The sequence below is a fragment of the Canis lupus genome, chromosome 20 (genome assembly GCF_003254725.2).
Source record: "Canis lupus dingo isolate Sandy chromosome 20, ASM325472v2, whole genome shotgun sequence".
Lineage (NCBI taxonomy): Eukaryota > Metazoa > Chordata > Mammalia > Carnivora > Canidae > Canis > Canis lupus.
The window spans coordinates 31052129-31071004 of NC_064262.1; the positions used below are offsets into that span (position 1 = coordinate 31052129).

Sequence of the window (18876 nt, forward strand, 5' to 3'; positions counted from 1 at the left end):
GCAGTTCTCTAGGTATTTGGAGGAAAAAAAAAATTGTCAACTTTATTTTTGCCAGACAGTCTGTTAGAATTCAGGAGCACGTGATAATGGGTTTACCCTTCCTGGTCAAGTATTGGATAAATACATCTTTTTAGAGTCATTTACAGCCATTGAATTTCTTCAGCCCACTCTATCCTGCTATTACTGAGATGCACATCAAGTATGACACTAGTTCCTGGCATGAGTTTTAAATATATAGCCCATTAGCCATACCTCTTATTTGCTCTACACTGTACTTTTCACGAATTTGAAGTATTTATTGCTTGTAGCACTTTAGGACTAAAAAATGACCAGAAAAACTGAAACCGTGCAAAATGGTCTTAATAATCAATGGGGGAATTTATGATTGCTCTATGACCTTTGAAAATGTTGTCAAAACACTTAGACTTCTTATTGTGTGTTAAAACTATATAGGGGAATTTGAAAAAAGTAGGAGTAAGACTTATTAAATGCGCTGGTAATTTAAAACACTGGAAATACTAAGAATTAAAGTGTTTTTTTCCCCCCTTTGGAAAATATCAAGAGTAGCTTGAACAGCGCTCACCCACTTTTTCTGCTTGTAAAACTTATAATACAGATGGAGCATTTTTTCTTTGCCTTGGCAAATTGTCACACTCCTGTCTTAAGTTTGGATCAGTTTCCAACATTTTATCCTTTGTGCTTTCAGTGTGGTGAAACATGAATTTGTGTGTGTATGTGTGAGTGTGTGTGTGTGTTTCAATGTCAAGTGTTTTGCTGGCATCACTTCCTCTGGGACATCTTCCTTCTTTTCATCATGACCGCTTCCTCCATTTATATCAATACGTCTGCAGGAGCTAAATTCCTCTGGCTGCGTGTCGGTCAACATCCCCACAGTCAGCTATTCCTTCTGTAACTTCCTTTCTGTTGGATTCACAATTCGCCTCCGGCATTATCACTTTTTATTTATCTGCTGCACTTCCACGTTTCTTGGCCAGTTCCCTCCTCTGAGTGTCCATTTTTTTGTAAAACGTCACCAGGGTTTCATCAGTGGAAGATGGAGAGGCAGCACCACGGCCTCCTCTTCTGGCTCCGTGTGACTAAATGACAGATGCACGGTGACCCGTCCCTGATAGACTTTGAAGGAAGCGCTACGGTTGGTCACTGATCAGGATGCACATCTGTTATCCACATGGTGATCTGTGGACTGAAGACTTGGTAATGGATTTGTACTTTATGCATTGCCTCCTAGCTAACAAACCATGGTGGCTGACTTTTAAATGTATGTTGTTGGGGGAACTTGGATTATTTAACTGGACTGTGGTCATTGAGATTTTTGAGCGTTGGATCCATAGCAAGTGAGGGCTGCGTGTAGTTGCTGGAAGTTAAATATAGGATTACATATGTAGCTTTCAATTTCCAGTTTCTCTTGATAAAAAGAAACAATTAAAGTGTGTCTGCCCACCTTTCCTGTTTGCCTCAATTCTTACTACTCTCTGTTGTTATGTACTTGTGGTTTCTACTGCTGGGATGTCCAGTGCAGAAGCAACTAGCTCCTCATGACTACCAGTTACAAATGGCTATTTCAATAAAAATATAAAGTTGATGTTTAGTTGTTAATTTTAAAATTATTTAAAATTAAGTGTAATTAAAATCTAATCCTTCTGTCCCACAAGCCACATTTCAAGTGCTTAGTAGCCACATGGGGCTAGTGGCTACTTTACTAGTGCAGGATATAGAAACTTCCCATCATCACAGAAGTCCTACTAGATAACACTGCCCTAGAGGCATTCTTTTATATTATATCCATAATAGATCCCTAGATTATGGATATAGGGAATCAAAATATTAAAAATCCATAATACTAATCCTTCTCAACTTGAGGTTTTTTTTTCCTCCCTTTTTCATAGATTAAGCTGGACCAAAAATAATCTAAGTAAGAGGGTTTTTTTTGTTTGTTTTGTTTTCAAGGAGAGTCTTGTTTCTTTGTGTTGTTTTGGTTTTTTTTCTCCATATGGAAACATTAATGATGATGGAATCTCTCTGGCTTAGTATTTGAAGTTACAGCCTCCTGGAAAAATATTTTGTTATTAATAAGAAATTTGAGATAATATTTTAGCAATAAGTATGGTGATTCAAACGATTTCTACTTTTCTTAAAAGTAATGATGGCAATAATTATGGTGAGTCAAACGATCTCTACTTCTCTTAAAAGTAATGATAGGCAAAGATGGTGGTGATGATAGTGATATTGGTAATGAAAGGTATTGGGGCCAACGTTTGATTCCCCATGCCAGAAGATCGTCAGATAGCAAAAACATGTTTTTAAATATCTGGACATATAAGAAAATGGAGTGATTTTTAAGATCCTATAGGAGGAGTGATGACATGTAAATATAAAATTGTTATGGAATTGCCAGAGCATCTGTTTCCACAACTTTTGCTTTCCTTGGCATGCTTAAATATTTTTTTTTCAGTTATATACAAAATGAAATTCAAATACATTGAAATCTTGGGTTCAAGTGGTATTTTCATAGATCCTTTTGAAATTGTTGGGTCTTCTAATTTAAACATTAGGCAAATGTATCATGTGCTGTGCTGACTAAACTGAAGATTGAAAGGGAAAGCCTGGAAAAATGTTGCAAATCCTGAATGTACTTGGATGTTTTAAATGTGTTCAGTGTTTGTTTTTGTATTTTGAGGTTGTTTATTGTTAACAATTATGTTTTGAAAAATTCATACATTTCAAACTGGAGTGAAAGATGAAATTATAGCCAGATAACATATCCCTAGCACCTGGCTCCAGTGATGCTAGATTATGATGGACAAGAAAAATACAGAGAGAATATGAAATAAGAGAGGTGAGTAGGTGAGTGGAATTCTGAGTTCTAAATGATAATAATGCTGGTATTGGTGAACAATATCCAAATCCTGTTCCACATTACGGTGGCAAAGAGGGGCATGCTGCATAGAGGGAAGCCTTGAAGGAATTAATTTCTATTGATTTTTTTTTAAGCAACCATATGTTTAGTATCCTTCACTTTATGGTATGAAATATGCTATTAAAAATATCTTATTAAAAAAAAGAAACAAAAACCAAAACCTTGTAACACACCAATGAAGTAAGTAGAAATATTAACCTAGCGTTAACAAAGACACTAGGGCTAAGAGATTTGAGGAAGAAACAGTGGCTTAGGAGTTTGTGGTTTGAAACACTGTATGTTTGAAGGTATTTCTCCTATTATAACCTTAAAGATGTCACAACCTTCTTTGTCATTAGCAGTTGACTTGATAAGGAGAAGAGTTTAAGCAGATGGAAAGAACAAACTTTTCCCTTTACAGGCTTTGGAAGTTTTAGTGATAAATGCTGAGCTATATTTGCATACAAATCACTATCTTGAAAATTTTGAGCCTGCTTTCTTGACGCTTCTTGCTGAAATTTTTAAAAATTTATTTGTTTTTAATGAATTGCCTCTTTGTTTTTAGAGGCTGCCTGATTAACTTATTCTATTCTGGAAGCTACCAGAGTGACATTAAAATGTCTTTTGCTTCCTGTTTTGGAAACATTTAGAAATCACTTGCTACTTAGAGTTTTCATGCCTTTTTTTTTTTTTCTGGCAGGATTTTTTGCATTTTTATTGTTGTAAATGATTTAGCCTATTCTTTAATTTTGAATGGATCACACAATCATCTTTATGTGTCCAGCTGTCTTTTGTTGGAAGAGACACGTCTTAAATTGTTCACTGCTGAATCAGATTAAAATGATTTTAATGTTATTCCATTTAGAAAAAAATCTTTAGTTTGTCTTTTGTGAAGGGTTCATCCTTATGAACACATTGCTTAGACACAAAATAAACTTTTTTTTTTTTTTTCACTTTTCAGGAGTGGATCTGATGTGAGAAACAAAGGCAAAAGAAAAATTAAATTTCTTTACTACCTATAGCTCACCGACAAGTCCTTGAAGCAGGCAGAGTGACATTCCTCTAGAAACTCAGCTGCCTCGATGTTAATACTTGGCTAAGGGCAAATGGCAATCTTAATCTGGCCCCCAAGACCCTGGAAGTCTACTTTAATATATAAAAATTCCTTTGGAAACTTCCTTTATTTCTAAACATCCCCAAGATACATGTTGGCAATCATGACCCAAGCATATAACCCACTGATATACATCTGAAGGGCCTCATGACTCAGGTTTTATTGGATGGTAGACCTTTTCCAGCAATAGCTAGTAGCCCTCTCTCTGTCCTGGAAACCGTGCTTCCAGAATTTCTTAGAGACTTACACTATTCCTAATCACTTCTCAACTTGAAAGTCTATAATGCACCACTCCTCATGACCCGAGTGCAGCTCTTTCTGCCCATGGGTCCTGTCCCCGTACTTTAATAAAACCACCTTATTTCACCAAAGATGTCTCAAGAATTCTTTCTTGGCCATCAGCTTTGAGCACTGTCTTTCCTATATCAGGTCTGTTAGATTCTAAGCTATAACGAGTAGAAGTGTGAGCCTATTTTTAATCATTCTCTTGGGAACTAATTCCGAATAATTTTCTTATTCAAATCGATGATTCTTATTGTAGTTGTAGTCAGGCGACTAAGAATTTTTTGGCAAACTTAAGACCACAGGAGAATAATGCACACACATGTACACGTGCATGCATGAGCACACACACAGACTCACATGCATGTCCATCCCATCTTGCCAACATTTTCAGGAGATTCATAGAAGCCTGGAGTCCGTCTATACTCTCAGGATGGTTGGTTTTGGGAAATCTGTAAATTCAAGAAAGAAGGGTCTCTAAATAGCCTCATGACACTGCCCTCCCCTACTCAGTCACCATATCTCCTAAATTACACCACTCTCCACCTACCTCCTCAGGCCAGAAGCCCCCCACCTTTCAAGCCCCCCATCAGTAAGTACTGTTGCTCCTGCCTCAGAAATATATCTTAGATTTTCTGTATCTACACCGTCACCACCATAGTTCAGGCCTATTTGGAATCTCTCAGCTGTTGTCTGGTAAAGCCATCCCCAATGGCCTTCAGCTTTTATCCTTGCTTTGATTGAATCTTTTTTTTTTTTTATACAACATTTACAGTGATTTTTCAAAAAAGGAACTTAGATTCTGTCATAAATCTCTATTACCCACTGTCTGAGATGGTTCAGACACATAGAATCAATCCATACTGCCACCCAAAGCTATGGAGAGCCAGGACTCTTTCCTGACACTCCAGATCAACAGGCCAAGTTTATTCCCAACATAGCAGTGCTGGCTTGGTATGTCCTTCCCCTTGTACCATTGCATCTTTGCTTTCTTATCTCAACCCTTGTCTCTTTCACAATAGACCATGTTTTTATCTGTCTCCTACCTTTTCACCCTCTAGAATGTACACTTTTGGACGAGAAGAGATGTGATGCATATGGCTGGTGTGTGCTGTGTCTTCAGCATCTTACATAATACCTATCATGTAGGAGGCTTTTTTTAAATTACATTTTTTATTTTAATTCCAGTGTTTTAATTCCAGTATTAGAGTCTTAGTTATCTTAATGAATATATACTTAATGAATAAATGAAAAACATATAAAGCCCTAAAAAGTGTTTTGGTTCTACTCTTTCCTCCAAAATGTGGCTTTATGGCCTTCCTTCTGTAATTCACATAGAAATTTATTCATTAAACACTTGTATACCTTTCAACATGAAATATTCTCACATCTCTTTCAGATTGCTAACTTAGGGAGGGCTGAATCTATTTATTTATTCATTTTAGGGCGGGGGGGGAAGGTTAATTCACATTCTGAGAATGCCCTATTAATATAATTATGGCTCTCTGTTTTTGAAATAAGGAATTTTTTTCTATCAACATTCGTATTTGTTGCAAAAAAGATCTCATCATTGTTTTTTAAAAGAATGTAGAACAATGTTATTCTCAGATCTTTCCAAGCTCCAATGAGTTAATGGACTACAAGTTTCCCATTTAAAATGCAAGCACTGCCTTTGATGTGTGAAGGGAAGGGTATCTTATGTTTAGTTTTTCTATGCCTTTAGCTGGGTCTCCTTTTGATTAAGAATTCAGAACTAAGCATTTTTTTCCTAAGTAGTAAGCGCATTTCCTTTAATTATTCTCATATAAGTTAGTTGAGTCTGGTCTTGTTCAGTGGTCTCAGAAACAATTTCTGAAACATTTTGAAGAATTACTTATATGAAAGAATTGTTTCCCAGATTAAGCAATGAGTGAGTTCGCATGTCACTTTCTCTTTCACCAAATATTTACTGAAGTCCTATTCTGCATTATATTATGTGTGTCACCAGGAATGTCAGTTGAGCCTGTTTACTAGGGAACATTTCCGATCTTCTAAGAATGCTTTCCCTTTGGAATATTTCCTTTAGATGTTTTCCCCCTTCTTGAGGAGGAGGCAGAAAATGGAAGCAGAGAAGTGTCCCTTTCCTATTTCTTTTGTCCTGTTAAAGAGTCTCTGCTGTACCATATTTATATTTTGGTTGTTTTTCACCTTCCATAGTATCTGAACTGTGATGGGTGGGTGGCTTCATTGGCTTATCCAACTGTATTGGAGATCTGTTGGAAGTTAGACTTTTCAGTAGCTCTTGAGCGGCATTAACAAACCAGAAGTTGGAGTCCATGCTTTTCAGGACCTAGCAGAACTAGTATTGGAAGGACCCTCACTGTATGAGAGTTTGGATCCCAGTCTGGCCATCATGTAGAAGTAGACACTCCAGGTGCTCTGTGCTCATTCACATGCTGGTAAAATAGAAGTGTACATGGTCAAGTGCTATGAAATTACTTATCTTGCCTGTGGTTTTCCAGCAGATCTCCTATGAATTATAGATCTTTAGCATTATTTCCTGATCTATACTAGAATTAAAAAGTTTTTCACTGAGTTTTTGAAGTGATTCTCATCACAGAGTATATATGAAGTTTAAAAAACTATTCATTGAGGATGATCCTTAAATATATCCTTCCTCTGACAAGTGTACTTTATTCTTCTCTGCAATACTCTTCCAGCTCTTAACACCTAAGAGTTAGGTTTTTACAACATTCTCATCTTGGTGTATTCCCACTTGCATGTTGGCACATTATGGACAGGTATTTCTGAGTGACAGTGACTCTTTTTTCAATATTCTCCGAACTAGAATTATTTAAACCCCATATTCTTCTGTGTGTCTCCAGGACAATACCAATAATACCGGATTTTCATAATTGTTACTCAGAGACATTGCAATGCCTAGAAAGGTATTCCTTATCAGTGAGAAAGGGAGGAAGTGAGCCTTGGGGAAAAAATTGTATTGCTTCCTAATCGAAGAATGGCAGACACTTGATTATGCACAGTGATATTCTTCCCTCCCTTGTGGTAGCCAAGACTAACAAATCTCTCCATTCTTTCCTCCTGATTCCTATCAAGGCTTTAGAATCCTCTTCAAAATATCGCTCGAAGCAGCTACTACAGGTTAGTTGAGAGCTAGCAAAAGAGATGAAACCTATTTGGCAGACTTGCTCTAGTCACTGAGAACACATGATGAACAGAGCCCCCTGCTGACCTGTAAGGCCAGTCCAGTCTGACTGCACAACGGAAGTTTCTGGTTGCCATGGAAAAGGAAGGAGAGCTTTGGGGTCTCACACTGCAGTTAAGGGCTCTAGTCCATAAGTGACATATATACTTCTGCTCACAGTTCTTTGGCCAGAATTCAGCTTCAGCTTCATCTAAACCACAAGGATCCAGGAAGTATAATCCTATCTTGTGCCTGGTTATGGAAAGAACCTGAAATAGTTGGTTAACAACAGTAGTGACCTTCATAGTCCATTAGATATATTTTAATGCTCAACTTGTCAGCATATTTCATTTAGCAGAATGCCCTCTTGCTTTGCCCATGTGAATTAACAGGATGTTATTTTTTTGTTGTTTAAAAATAGCAGTCTTGGGGCACCTGGGTGACACAATGGTTGCATATTTGCCTTTGGCTCAGGTCATGATCCTGGGGTCCTGGGATGGAATCTTGCATTGGACTCCCTGCAGGAAGCCTGGTTCTCCTTCTGCCTCTCTCTGTGTCTCTCATGAATAAATAAGTAAAATCTTAAAAAAAAATAGCAATCTTTAGCAGGCACCTCTGTGTTGAGGTAAATGATGGTCAGGATTCCCAAAGAACATCCCCTGGAACATTTGTCCTATGCAATGTTCTATAAACTAGTAGTAGTAGTAGTAGTAGTAGTAGTAGTAGTAGTAGTAATAGTAATAGTAATAGTAATAATTTTATTTTAAGCAAATAAGAGAAATGCTGCATGGTATCTCTACTTTTTGAGAAGTCAGAATGCACATTAGCCCATTAAATATCCTCATGTGTACTGCTGTAAAAAAAACTGTTTTACTTCATTTAATCCAGTGCTTTTTAATTGACTTTGACCATACATTTCTTCCCCTGTATAATGTGTGATAACATCTCATAAAACCAGTGTTCTGGTGAACCACTGTAGTGCACACTGCAATAGACACATGAAGACTTTCATGACTTTGGAGGCATTGAAACAGCATAGATGATTTTACCACATGGCCTTAGCCAAGATTTTCACTTTATAATTGTGTTACTTTGGGTGTGTCATTTCACTTTGTTGGCTGGAATTTCTGAATCTGCAAAAATGGAGGTGATATTATCTATCTCAAAAGGTCACTGATTATCACTAGAACATAGTAGGCAGCAAAAAAAATGTTGTATGTTCTTTTCTTCTCCTTCTGATATTATTTACTTTGCCCCACATATTTAATTTAATATAAGCATAAACTTTTCCCATTCTGATTTTCTTAGGATAATCAATAACATTCCTTTGCCTTGAAAAATATACAGAATTATGTGTGAAATTTGAACCAAGGAGTCTGTACCACATTGCTGTCAAGCTGCAGGCTCCTATTTGATTTTACTTTCTTTGAAGGCCACATGTTCACTTCTCCCTTTGAATGTGTTTCTTACCTTTCAGCATCCAGACTGGTATAGGAGATTGGAGGATGGCTCAGGGCAGATCTACTTAGTGAAGGATACCTGACTTCCCTTCCTCCAGATGACTAAAGATTCACTGTCGCTGTATGCTTGGCCCAGAGCATGGTCCAGATCAAAACATGAGAATTCTCATGGATATTTAAGAGATATTTGTCCTGAAATCCAGGAATGAGCAGACCACTGTCATTATCTTAATCACCTGGAATTTATTATATTCTGGAAATCAAATTTGCTTCAAAATATATTCATGCCATTTATGCTCATTGTTGATGACTATCCTATGATGTTTTCATTGGGTTACTATATAGTGGATATGTTAACATCCAGTGAAGAAAGATGTGGCCCAAACTGGCAAGTTTCTTCTTTAGAATTGTATAGCTTAATTTGGAGGATAATATTTCTACCTTTCTGATAAGAAAAGTCACATAAGTGCTTACATTATGAAGAGTAGATTACTTTTTGAGATGTCACCTACTTTGATTCAAAGCTCTGTAACTGTGGTATTTAAATCAAATAAATTGAATCTCCTCTTAAAAAATACCTCACAGTCCATCCTGTTCTGTTGTTTTTTGAAGTGACATTATGAATTATTTTAAACATTTGCAAGGGCTAGGATTATTTGTTAGAACAAATAACTCATTACACAGGGTCTCCAGAAGTCTACCGTGCAAACTGGGAAATTCCTTGCTTGTCATTGAACTACATACTAATCTGCAGTAGAGATGAATAGGCACTCTACTTTTTTATTAGTTCCAAAGAATGACTAATTCTTCGTCATATTATTTGATACTGACTTCCTCCATATTCATATATGCACATGCTAATCAGCCTCATCAGAATCAATGATATTTTGATGGTTTGATTTATTTTAGTGACTTTTATATTCTGAATCCCTAGAATAGATCAGATATAGAAAAATAAATGGGAGCAAGTCTGAACAACTCCGAGAATAATATTCTGCTGTCTTCTTTAATTAATCATCTGAATCAGTACATTTCCATTTCTCTGTCATGACTCTATATTTAAACATTTCATATTTGTTATAGAAATGCACATAAAATTATTTTTTAGATCATCAGTTATTATCCACGATGAGCAAATTTTAAACTTATCAAATTTATTTTGAATAAAAATGTAGCAACATAATGAACATTTGATGTAGCTGGGCAGATTCTCACTTTTGCAGCATTTCTCTTTGTTTGTGACTCTGCCAGGCATCTGCAGATATTTTTGTGGTTCTTGAGGAAGGAGAAGAGGCCACAGAAATGACCCCTGCATCTCTTGTTACATGCCTACTCTGATTGGTGATGACTGCTCAGAAGGCAGGCTTGAGAAGGAATCTGAGTCTCTGTGGTTCAAGGAGAGAATTATGTGGCTGATTATTGACGTCTGCCGTGAGCTTAGCACTGGAACGTAGTGGCAGAGGTGCAACGTTTTGTCATCTTGTGTGTAATGGAAGGAGCTTTAGTTTGGGAAGTCAGACAGCAAAGTTTCAATTCCAATTGTGCATCAGTGTGGCTTTGAGCATATCAATTAAACACTCTGTTTCCCCGTTTTTTCCCCATCCAACAGGGAAGATATTGCTGTAATAATAATTGAAGGTTAATATTTTAGACCTGTCCCGGCTGCAAAAATGCCATGGTAGTATCTATTCAGTAGGATGTCTAAGATACTTTGGGCACCCGGTCATTTTTATAAAATCTCCAGGACTTCTTTTCAGTTACCATCTGTGGTCGATTATTATGGTGATGACCCTCCCTCCCCCAATGCACTAGGACTTCTACTGCTCCTACCTCTTTTCAGTGTGGTCTTTCTGCTCCCCCATCAGGAGATAAAATTTATTTATCTACTTTCAACCTGGGCTGGCCTGTCATTTCCTTTGACCAATAGAAGGTAGGAGAATTTAAGCCTTCAGAGTTGTTAGAATTTCTGCCTCTGGATTGGGATGAAAGGGCATGTGGAGTGAGGGGCCCCAGAGGACCCAGCTGAGCCCGGCCCCAAGCCTACATGCCAACTGCAAACAGTTGCATGAGTGAGACAAGCACAAAAACCTCCCACAGAATCAGGATAAGAAAACAAAGTAGTGCTATTTTAAACCTGTGTGTGTGTTTGTTGTCATAATGCAGAAGTAGACAGCTGATAGAGAAGTTGGAAGTCAGTCAGTAGGTCTCCTATGACTGGAAAAGTTCTAACAGTTGGTTATGTCTCTTAGCTAGGGTACCTGAGTTCTCTTCCATGTGGTTCTTATTCCCTAGCAGGCCACCTGGGCTTTTCACAGCATTTTAGTCTCTGTTCCAAGAGGACAAAACCCAGAAGTTGTCAAGTCTGTTAAGGCCTGACCCTAGAAAGTCACACAGTGAAGCTTCTGTCACATTCCACTGATCAAAGCAAGTCACAAGGCCAGCCAAAATTCAAGGGGAGAGGAAACAGACTTCCACTTTTGATGAGAAGAGAAACAAAGTCACTTTGCAAAGGGGCAAGTGGGATAGGAGGGACTTTAGTGGTAATATTTGTAAATAATCTACCGCACCAACCTCAGGTACTTGATTAGTACAAGTTCCCACTAGATTTCTTTCTTTCGTTGTGTGTGTTCTGGGTTAGTTGTGTGCCACCAGGAGCTCGGCACAGGACCTGGCATGCTGTGTCATCATTGCTTCAGTGTGGTAAAAACACCCCAAGTATTTACATCCAAAGGACAGAGACAGGCACTCCTGGGCTTGTGGTGAGTGGAAAGGAAGAGAGAAAGGAAAGGCATTACCAAATTTCTGGTGGTCCCTGGTCATATAAATAACAGTGTGAAAGAGTCAGCGATTCCCATTCACTGTCCAACAGGCCGTGGGATTTTTCAGTGTGTCTGTCTGCCTAGCCCATTGATATTGACTGTTGTAGTGAAGCTTCCTCCAGAATCTGCCAGCCCAGGGGAGCCAAAGGTACGTTGATGCAAGCCAGCCTCAAAAATGGAAAAGGGCCAGGTAGTAGCTACATCTGTGGTGAGCATATCTAAGTGTAAACTTGGGAAATCATTGTGTTGTACACCTGGAACTAATGTAATCTGAATCAACTGTACGTTAGTTAGAATGAATGAATGAATGAATGGCAGGAGGGAGGGAAAGAAGGAGGGCAGAAAGGAAAGGACCAAAATATAGGCTCCATATCCCTCCATTCTTCCTCCCGCTGAACCCCTGGTACAAGGAGGTTCTCTCATTCTTGGTGTCCTTAGTCACAGTTCTCTGTTAGGATGAGGGCATACTTACTATTACTTCCCTTGCCCAGTACTGAGGCTTCCTCCCATGATGGGGTTGTGTGTCTCCTCTGTTTTCTTCGTCCCAGGCTACGTGTGTCTCAGCCATCAGCAGTTTTGCACAATATCTTTGTGTTTCATGAAACGCGTGGCTCTTTTCCCCAAACAGACTCTGGGAATTCAGGGCACGCTTTTAATAAGAGGCCAGGCAGACACTGAGTCCTAAAAGTACAAAAGTACAAAAGGTACAATGTCATAGCACTATGGTTAATAACATGAACCTTGGAATCAGACAGGCTTGGGCAGAAATCTAGCTTTAATCTCAAGTTGAGAGTGCTGTCTTGCACAAGTTTCTTATTTCCTATAAGCTATAATTTCCTCATCTGCAAAATAGGAATTGTAATAGCTCTTTCTGGGTTTGTTGGAAAGACTAAGTAAAAGAGAGTACATATATAAATGAAACAGCGATTGTGTCCAAAGAAGGAATGTCTGACAACTTTCTTTAAAGCGAACCATAAGTTGCTAGGACATTTTCAAGGACAGATCTTGGTCCAAATTTGGAGAAATAGTTTCTGATTTTAGAAAATTGAAATGCAAGACCATACTGAAAAGTTTATCTCACACGCCTAGGCAGAGTTAGATTTTGCCCCTCTGTGCTTCCACAACATTCTGTACTGATTTCTATCAATAGTCTTCATCTCTCTCTGTTGTGATGATCTGTTTATACTGCAAGACAGTTTGGGACATCAGAGTTGCACCCTTCAAGGTCAGTTACTCTGCTGTGTTCATCTTGGCACCCTAAATACTAGCACTAGCAACCCTGGACTGAGAGGAGGCTGTAGTGGTGGGATGGATGGATGAGTGGGTTCACAGCCGATCCACTGGTTAAATTACTCCCCAATTTGTAAAATTCACTTTAAGTGTCATTTCCACTGGGAAGCCTTCTTTGATTTGCCTCTGCTATGAGGAATCTCTTTGTGGACCACAGGAACTAAACTGTTAACTATTCCCTTCTCTTCTTAAAAAAAAGAATATTATCACTAAATGGACTTCTCTACTTTAGATTATAGAGAGACACCAGATCCCATTTGATACTCTCTTTCATAGGTTTTCACCCATGATGAGTCTTGGAGAAACATATATTAAATTTAATTATGCAGATTAACTTCTGCATGATGAGGGTTATCATGCATGTTGGCTAAAAAGTCTCTTCAGGGGTGTTAATCCCAAGCAAAGAGGACTCAAAAGAATGTGTGTTCTAATAGCCTATGTATAATACAGGATTTTCCCTTTACAGTGACTAAGAATCTCTAAATTAAATTATACGGCATCTGTGATATTACCTTAAAACTACTGGCATACAAACAGTTGCAGTAGAATTACAAGAGCTGTCTGCTGTTCTTCAAAATTAATTTACTTTCCCTCAGTTGCTTGTCTATGAGAAGCATGTAGTGCATGATACCCATCATCTTTACGCAATATGGTGTTTTCTTCCAAGGCTTATGCACTTATTTTGAGAAAATGCTTTTATTTTCAAATGAATTTATGAATAACATACTGTTCTGGTGCTCTCATATGTTTGTAGATCATATGCTTTGTTCTTCCTATTAAAGATGGCAGAAACTCCTTTAATTGCATTGGGGAGTAACACTCATGATTTATCTAGATGATATCATCACCGTAACAGATTTTCTGATTGTGATTAGTCTTTAAAAGCATCAAAAGTGCTACACAAATTCATGAAATTTCTCTATAATGCTTAGGTGTTTTTCCTTGGAAAGTGATCATTTTTAAGGTACCATAATGATGTTTGTCCAGTATGCTACGTAAATAACACTATTGTGTTATTCAAACTTAGGAAAAGAATGGGCCCCCAAATAGTTCTAACTTCTTTTAGTTCCCTCTTGCTAATGTGATTCCTTTAAACCTTGGGTTGACATTATTAGATCCATGGGCGAAATCTGGTTGGCCTCTTCTTTTTGTAAATAAAGGTTTACCGGGACATAGCCATGCCTACTATTGTTTCTCTTGTCTATAGCTGCCTAGGGATATAGCCCACCAAACAAAATTTTACCATCTGGCCTATTGCAGAAAACGTTTGCTGACCTGCTTTAAATCCTTTATGAATCTGCTTCTATTTTGGGGAGCATGGGATATTCAGACAAACTCAATCACCCGCAGTTGCCCCAGAACACTTGCCTTACTAAGATGTCCCAGGTTCTGCTGCATTGGGTGCTTCCCTCTGTCTCTGTATCTTCTAATCCTACATCTGAAATTCCCATAGTATTGTACTTATCTGTTTCCATGCCCATCTCCTGAACTGGAGGCAACTTCCTGTTCTCCTCTGCTCTTCCCAGAGCCTGGCACAGTGTCTATACCTATTCAGTGCTTACTTTTCACAGAGTGAACAAATGAATTACAATTCCTAAATATAAAGCAGCATTTTTATAGGTATAATTTATCTGAGACTCTGAATAATTTAGAAACCACTTGTTTATATATTTTTTAATAATGAAAAGATTTTGGGGACGCCTGGGTGGCTCAGTGGTTAAGCGTCTGCCTTCGGCTCAGGGCATGATTCTGGAGACCCAAGATCAAGTACCACATGGGGCTCCCTGCATGGAGCCTGCTTCTTCCTCTGCCTATGTCTCTGCCCCTCTATCTCTTTTTGTCTCTCATGAATAAACAGTTACAATCTTTAAAAAAATACAAATAAAAAATAAAAGATTTTTTAACAAGGGCTTTACCGTCATCATTACATTTCCTTTGTGCTTGGGTGGTAATTAATTTACATTAAAAATAAGTTTATGTTTTTCCAGCTCACATCTAGCATTAGTTCTAATTAGGCTAAATATTAAGAACAAATCTCTTTGAATTAAAAAAATCTTGCAGACCATCCCAATCTCATGTCAATGGTTGAAAATAAATGGACATTGTATCCATTTTGTCAGGGTCTTAGGACTCAGAGGTAGCCAATAAGAGGGTCTGGTTCATAAAGCATTCGCTCATTGCAGCAACACTTATTAAATCTGGTGTTCTGGGAGGGATGAAACAGTGGTAAACAAAATAGTCTTTCCTCTGTGGGGCTTATGTTCTCATTCAGGTAGGTAGTCAATCAAGAAAACATCCAGCTGGTGGCAAGGCCTATGGCAAGATGAAAACAAGGTGACAGAAGAGAGAGTAACTGGGTAGCAGTTTAAACTGGTGGTCCTGGAATGCTCCTTTGAGGGAATAGTATTGGAATTAGAATTGGAATGATAAGAAAGAAGCAATCATGTGAAGATCATGGGGAATTGGATTCTAGGCAGAACAAACAGCTGGGATGAAGGCCCCCCAATCTGGGAAGGAGTTTAATGTGTTAGACGAACAGAAGGAAGGCAAATGTGGCAGATGTACAGTGTGTAGAGGAAGATGGGGGAAGAGAAGCTTCAGGAAGTAGGTAGGCAGTAGTGGGGAAGTGTTGAGGTTAGGGCATATAGGCTCTTTCTGGCTCTGGTTTCAGAGGAACTGAGGGATGGGGGTTGGTCCTGACTTTCTGATGCCATTTAGTATCTAGAGTGGCCTGGGGAGACTAGTGAGTCTGTTGTTGGTCTGGTCAGTGACTCACACAGTAGCCAGGAGCTCCAGAGCCCCACGCTGTGTAACTCCAGACCCACCTACCTCCCTCTGGAGTCCTGGGAAGCCTACCTGTGTGTCCACTGCCAGGTTGAGATGCTTGTTGGTCCATCCTCTGGGTCTAAACAGAATGAAGATGATGATTACCTACATGAACACCTGTCCAATTAAGCACCTTTAGAAGTCAACCCTATTTCATCTTCTCATTCACATGGGAACATGGTTTGTTACGTGCAGATAAGATGTTTTCTTAATGAAGGTTTAGATTTCAGGGACTATATATGTCAGGGCAATGTGGCCTAAATGGGCTGGTGAAAAAGATTCACTTAAATGAGAATGTGTTTAGCCTGTCCAACTGTTTTGTGACATGTTGTTATTAGTATTATTAGCGTTCAATTAAAGTAATAAATGCGTGTGATCCATGACCTTGCGGTTGAGTGTACACAGGATACAACAGCTGACAGATTCAGCCATTTTGATTCACTTCCATAAATGTTTTGGTTCATTAAACATTGGATCAAGCCAATCCTTAGCATCAGACAAGGAAAGTGAACAGATAATAAAATATTTTGTATGGTATTGGGAAAATAACACCCTCCAGATGTCAGTGATATTCCTAAAGTTACATCAAATACAAAGAATTTCAGATTCATTCCAACAATTTTTACAGTTAGCTGTTGTTTCAGTAAAATGTCCTTCCTTCCCTACCTGGTTGCTCAGACAGTTTGTTTAGATGTAGCTCACCACAGCAATTATGGGTATTGTTGGAAGCTTGCAAAGTTGTCATCTTGCTGTGGTTTGGTGAAGTCAAGGCCTAAGGAAGTTTGTAGGGAGGAGGAAGGAGAGGGAGGTGCTGGGAGGAGGATGATGGAAAAAGGTCTCTTTTAACAAAGAAAAGGCAACTCAGTGGGAGTGGAGGCTGGCAATCTGCTAAAAGGAAATGAAAGGAAATTCTTCATTTCTAAACGGTTCATTGACCCATGATAATAAAGCAGCCCTGCCAAAGAAGGATAATTATCTTTTTAAGTATCTGATGCCCTGTGGGTGAAGGCTTCCCTTCTCCTCTCTTGAAAAATGAACTCAGATTAAACAAATGCTCCTTTTCCTAGTTTACCATTGACATGAATTTCCTGATTATGAGCAAAATTAATCAGTTTTCCCTTTCTTCCCCCCCCTTCTTTTATGGAAATCAGGCCCACCCAGCTGAGCTTAGTGCATTTCCCTTTGGGCTTTGACTCCTACCAGTATGATGGGCTACAGTGCTTGATATTCTAGTGAGACTAGCAATTGTAGAATTGGGGTTTTATTATGCCCCTTAGCTGCTTAGCTTTAGGCAAAGCATGCTCTTTTAAAGCCACAAGAACAAGGAAAAAAGAAAGAAACAGAAAAGAGCATTAGAGCACTCTTTCTCCTGCTAGTATCTGAAAACTAAACAAAAATTAATATATCTGTGTATGTGTGTATAATATATATGTATATAATATATATATGTATGTATGCATATAACCACACATATGAGGAGTTTAAATATAAAAACAACCGAAATGTTATTGATGGTGTAACATTGAATATTAATTTGTCACCAACAAATGATCAAACTTACTTTATTTTTCCCTAGATCTTGTTTGTTTGGGCCAATAGCATAAGTATGTTGACTCGTCTGACTTAGAGAATACATTAAGATGGTGTTGTCTGCATAAGTTAAAAAAAAAAAACAACACTCTTTTCTTAAATTAATGATTTACCTTCAACTGGCTTCCTGAATTCTTAATAATCAGTTTGAGAACATTTGTCATAAATTGCCTCACCACATGGTACATCTCTTATTATAAATGAAGTTTACTGTACATTTTCAGAATGTCTATACTCCTTTTAAATATAAATAAAACAACTCCTATTGTATTTTCATTACATATTTCTCTAAAGAGATATTGAAATTAAAATTTTAATCATGGATATTCTGCTTGCTTTTCCAACCCAGTGCCTTTGGCTGCTTGAGAAGACAGAGCTTTTGAATTGGGGTCAGGAGATAATGGTCCAGAATAGATTTTGCATCTTGGCATAATTATTTCAGCCAGCACTTGAGTCTCTCTGAACATTAATGTTCCTTTCTCTTAAAAGATTTTCTCTAGTACACCACTGTTTCCCCTTCAAAATATAATTAACCATGTTTATAAGCTCTTTTTGAACTTCTTGGAGTTTGGTGGTTGGTAAATATTTGTTCTTTTATTCCTTAGTCTTTGAGAGTTCAGGAGCTGGGCCAAGGGGATTCAGTACTGTGGCAATAAACTTCTTGGTAAAAATGCTACCAAAAGCAAGCAAAGTGTGCCTTAACAGAACTCACCACAGATGTCCTGGTGTGTCCCCTTCGGCCGGTGGAGCGTTTCCGAGACCTGCGTCCGGATGAAGTGGCAGATTTGTTTCAGGCGACCCAGAGAGTTGGGATGGTGGTGGAGAAGCATTTCCAGGGAACTTCTCTCACATTTTCCATGCAGGTGAGTGTACAGATGGCTCAGAAGTTACTTTTCTAACTTTTCACATCTTAGCATTGGACTCCCTTTTAAGCTGCCATCTCACTGGTAAGGCAGCTGTGGTTGTTTGTGTCTTACATAATAGCAGAAAAATGTGTTACTAACCTGGGACCATCCTACTGTCCACTGGCCCCAAGGTGGACTGCGGGATGTCAGCTGAGGCACTGTCTGCAGTGTTGTTTACAAAGCAAGTGGGAGTAATAGACAAGTGATTTCATGGACATTAAGCCATTCCAGATCTTTTACTAGAACTGGGATTAGACTAGTTATTTTTATTGTGTGGTAAATATGTTTTGAGTACTGCATGGGCCTAGCCCTGCTCTGCTTTAGAATAATAGAGAAATGCAAGTTAGATGGGACCTTGCCCTCAGAGGGTTCCTTTTCTCTTTAACTTAAGCCCCAGTGATCAATAATGGATTGGTATGAAGCTGGATTGACTGAATATTCTGTGTGGTCTGCTTCTCTGGAAGAAAATGAGTCACACACACACACACA

The 18876-nt window shown here is 38.4% G+C and overlaps 1 protein-coding gene across 22 annotated transcripts in view; it reads left to right on the plus strand.

The window, feature by feature from the left end:
• Positions 1-18876, plus strand: part of FHIT (fragile histidine triad diadenosine triphosphatase) — a 1380560-nt gene that overhangs the window by 1098331 nt on the left and 263353 nt on the right. For 20 of the 22 annotated variants that reach the window (XM_049097821.1, XM_049097832.1, XM_049097822.1 and 17 more), the window contains one exon: positions 18200-18345. In XM_049097821.1, coding sequence (XP_048953778.1) covers positions 18200-18345 — 146 coding nt within the window. Of the gene's footprint in view, positions 1-16699; positions 16877-18187; positions 18346-18876 lie in introns of those variants that run through there. The other 2 variants (XM_049097838.1, XM_049097837.1) reach the window with 2 other exon arrangements.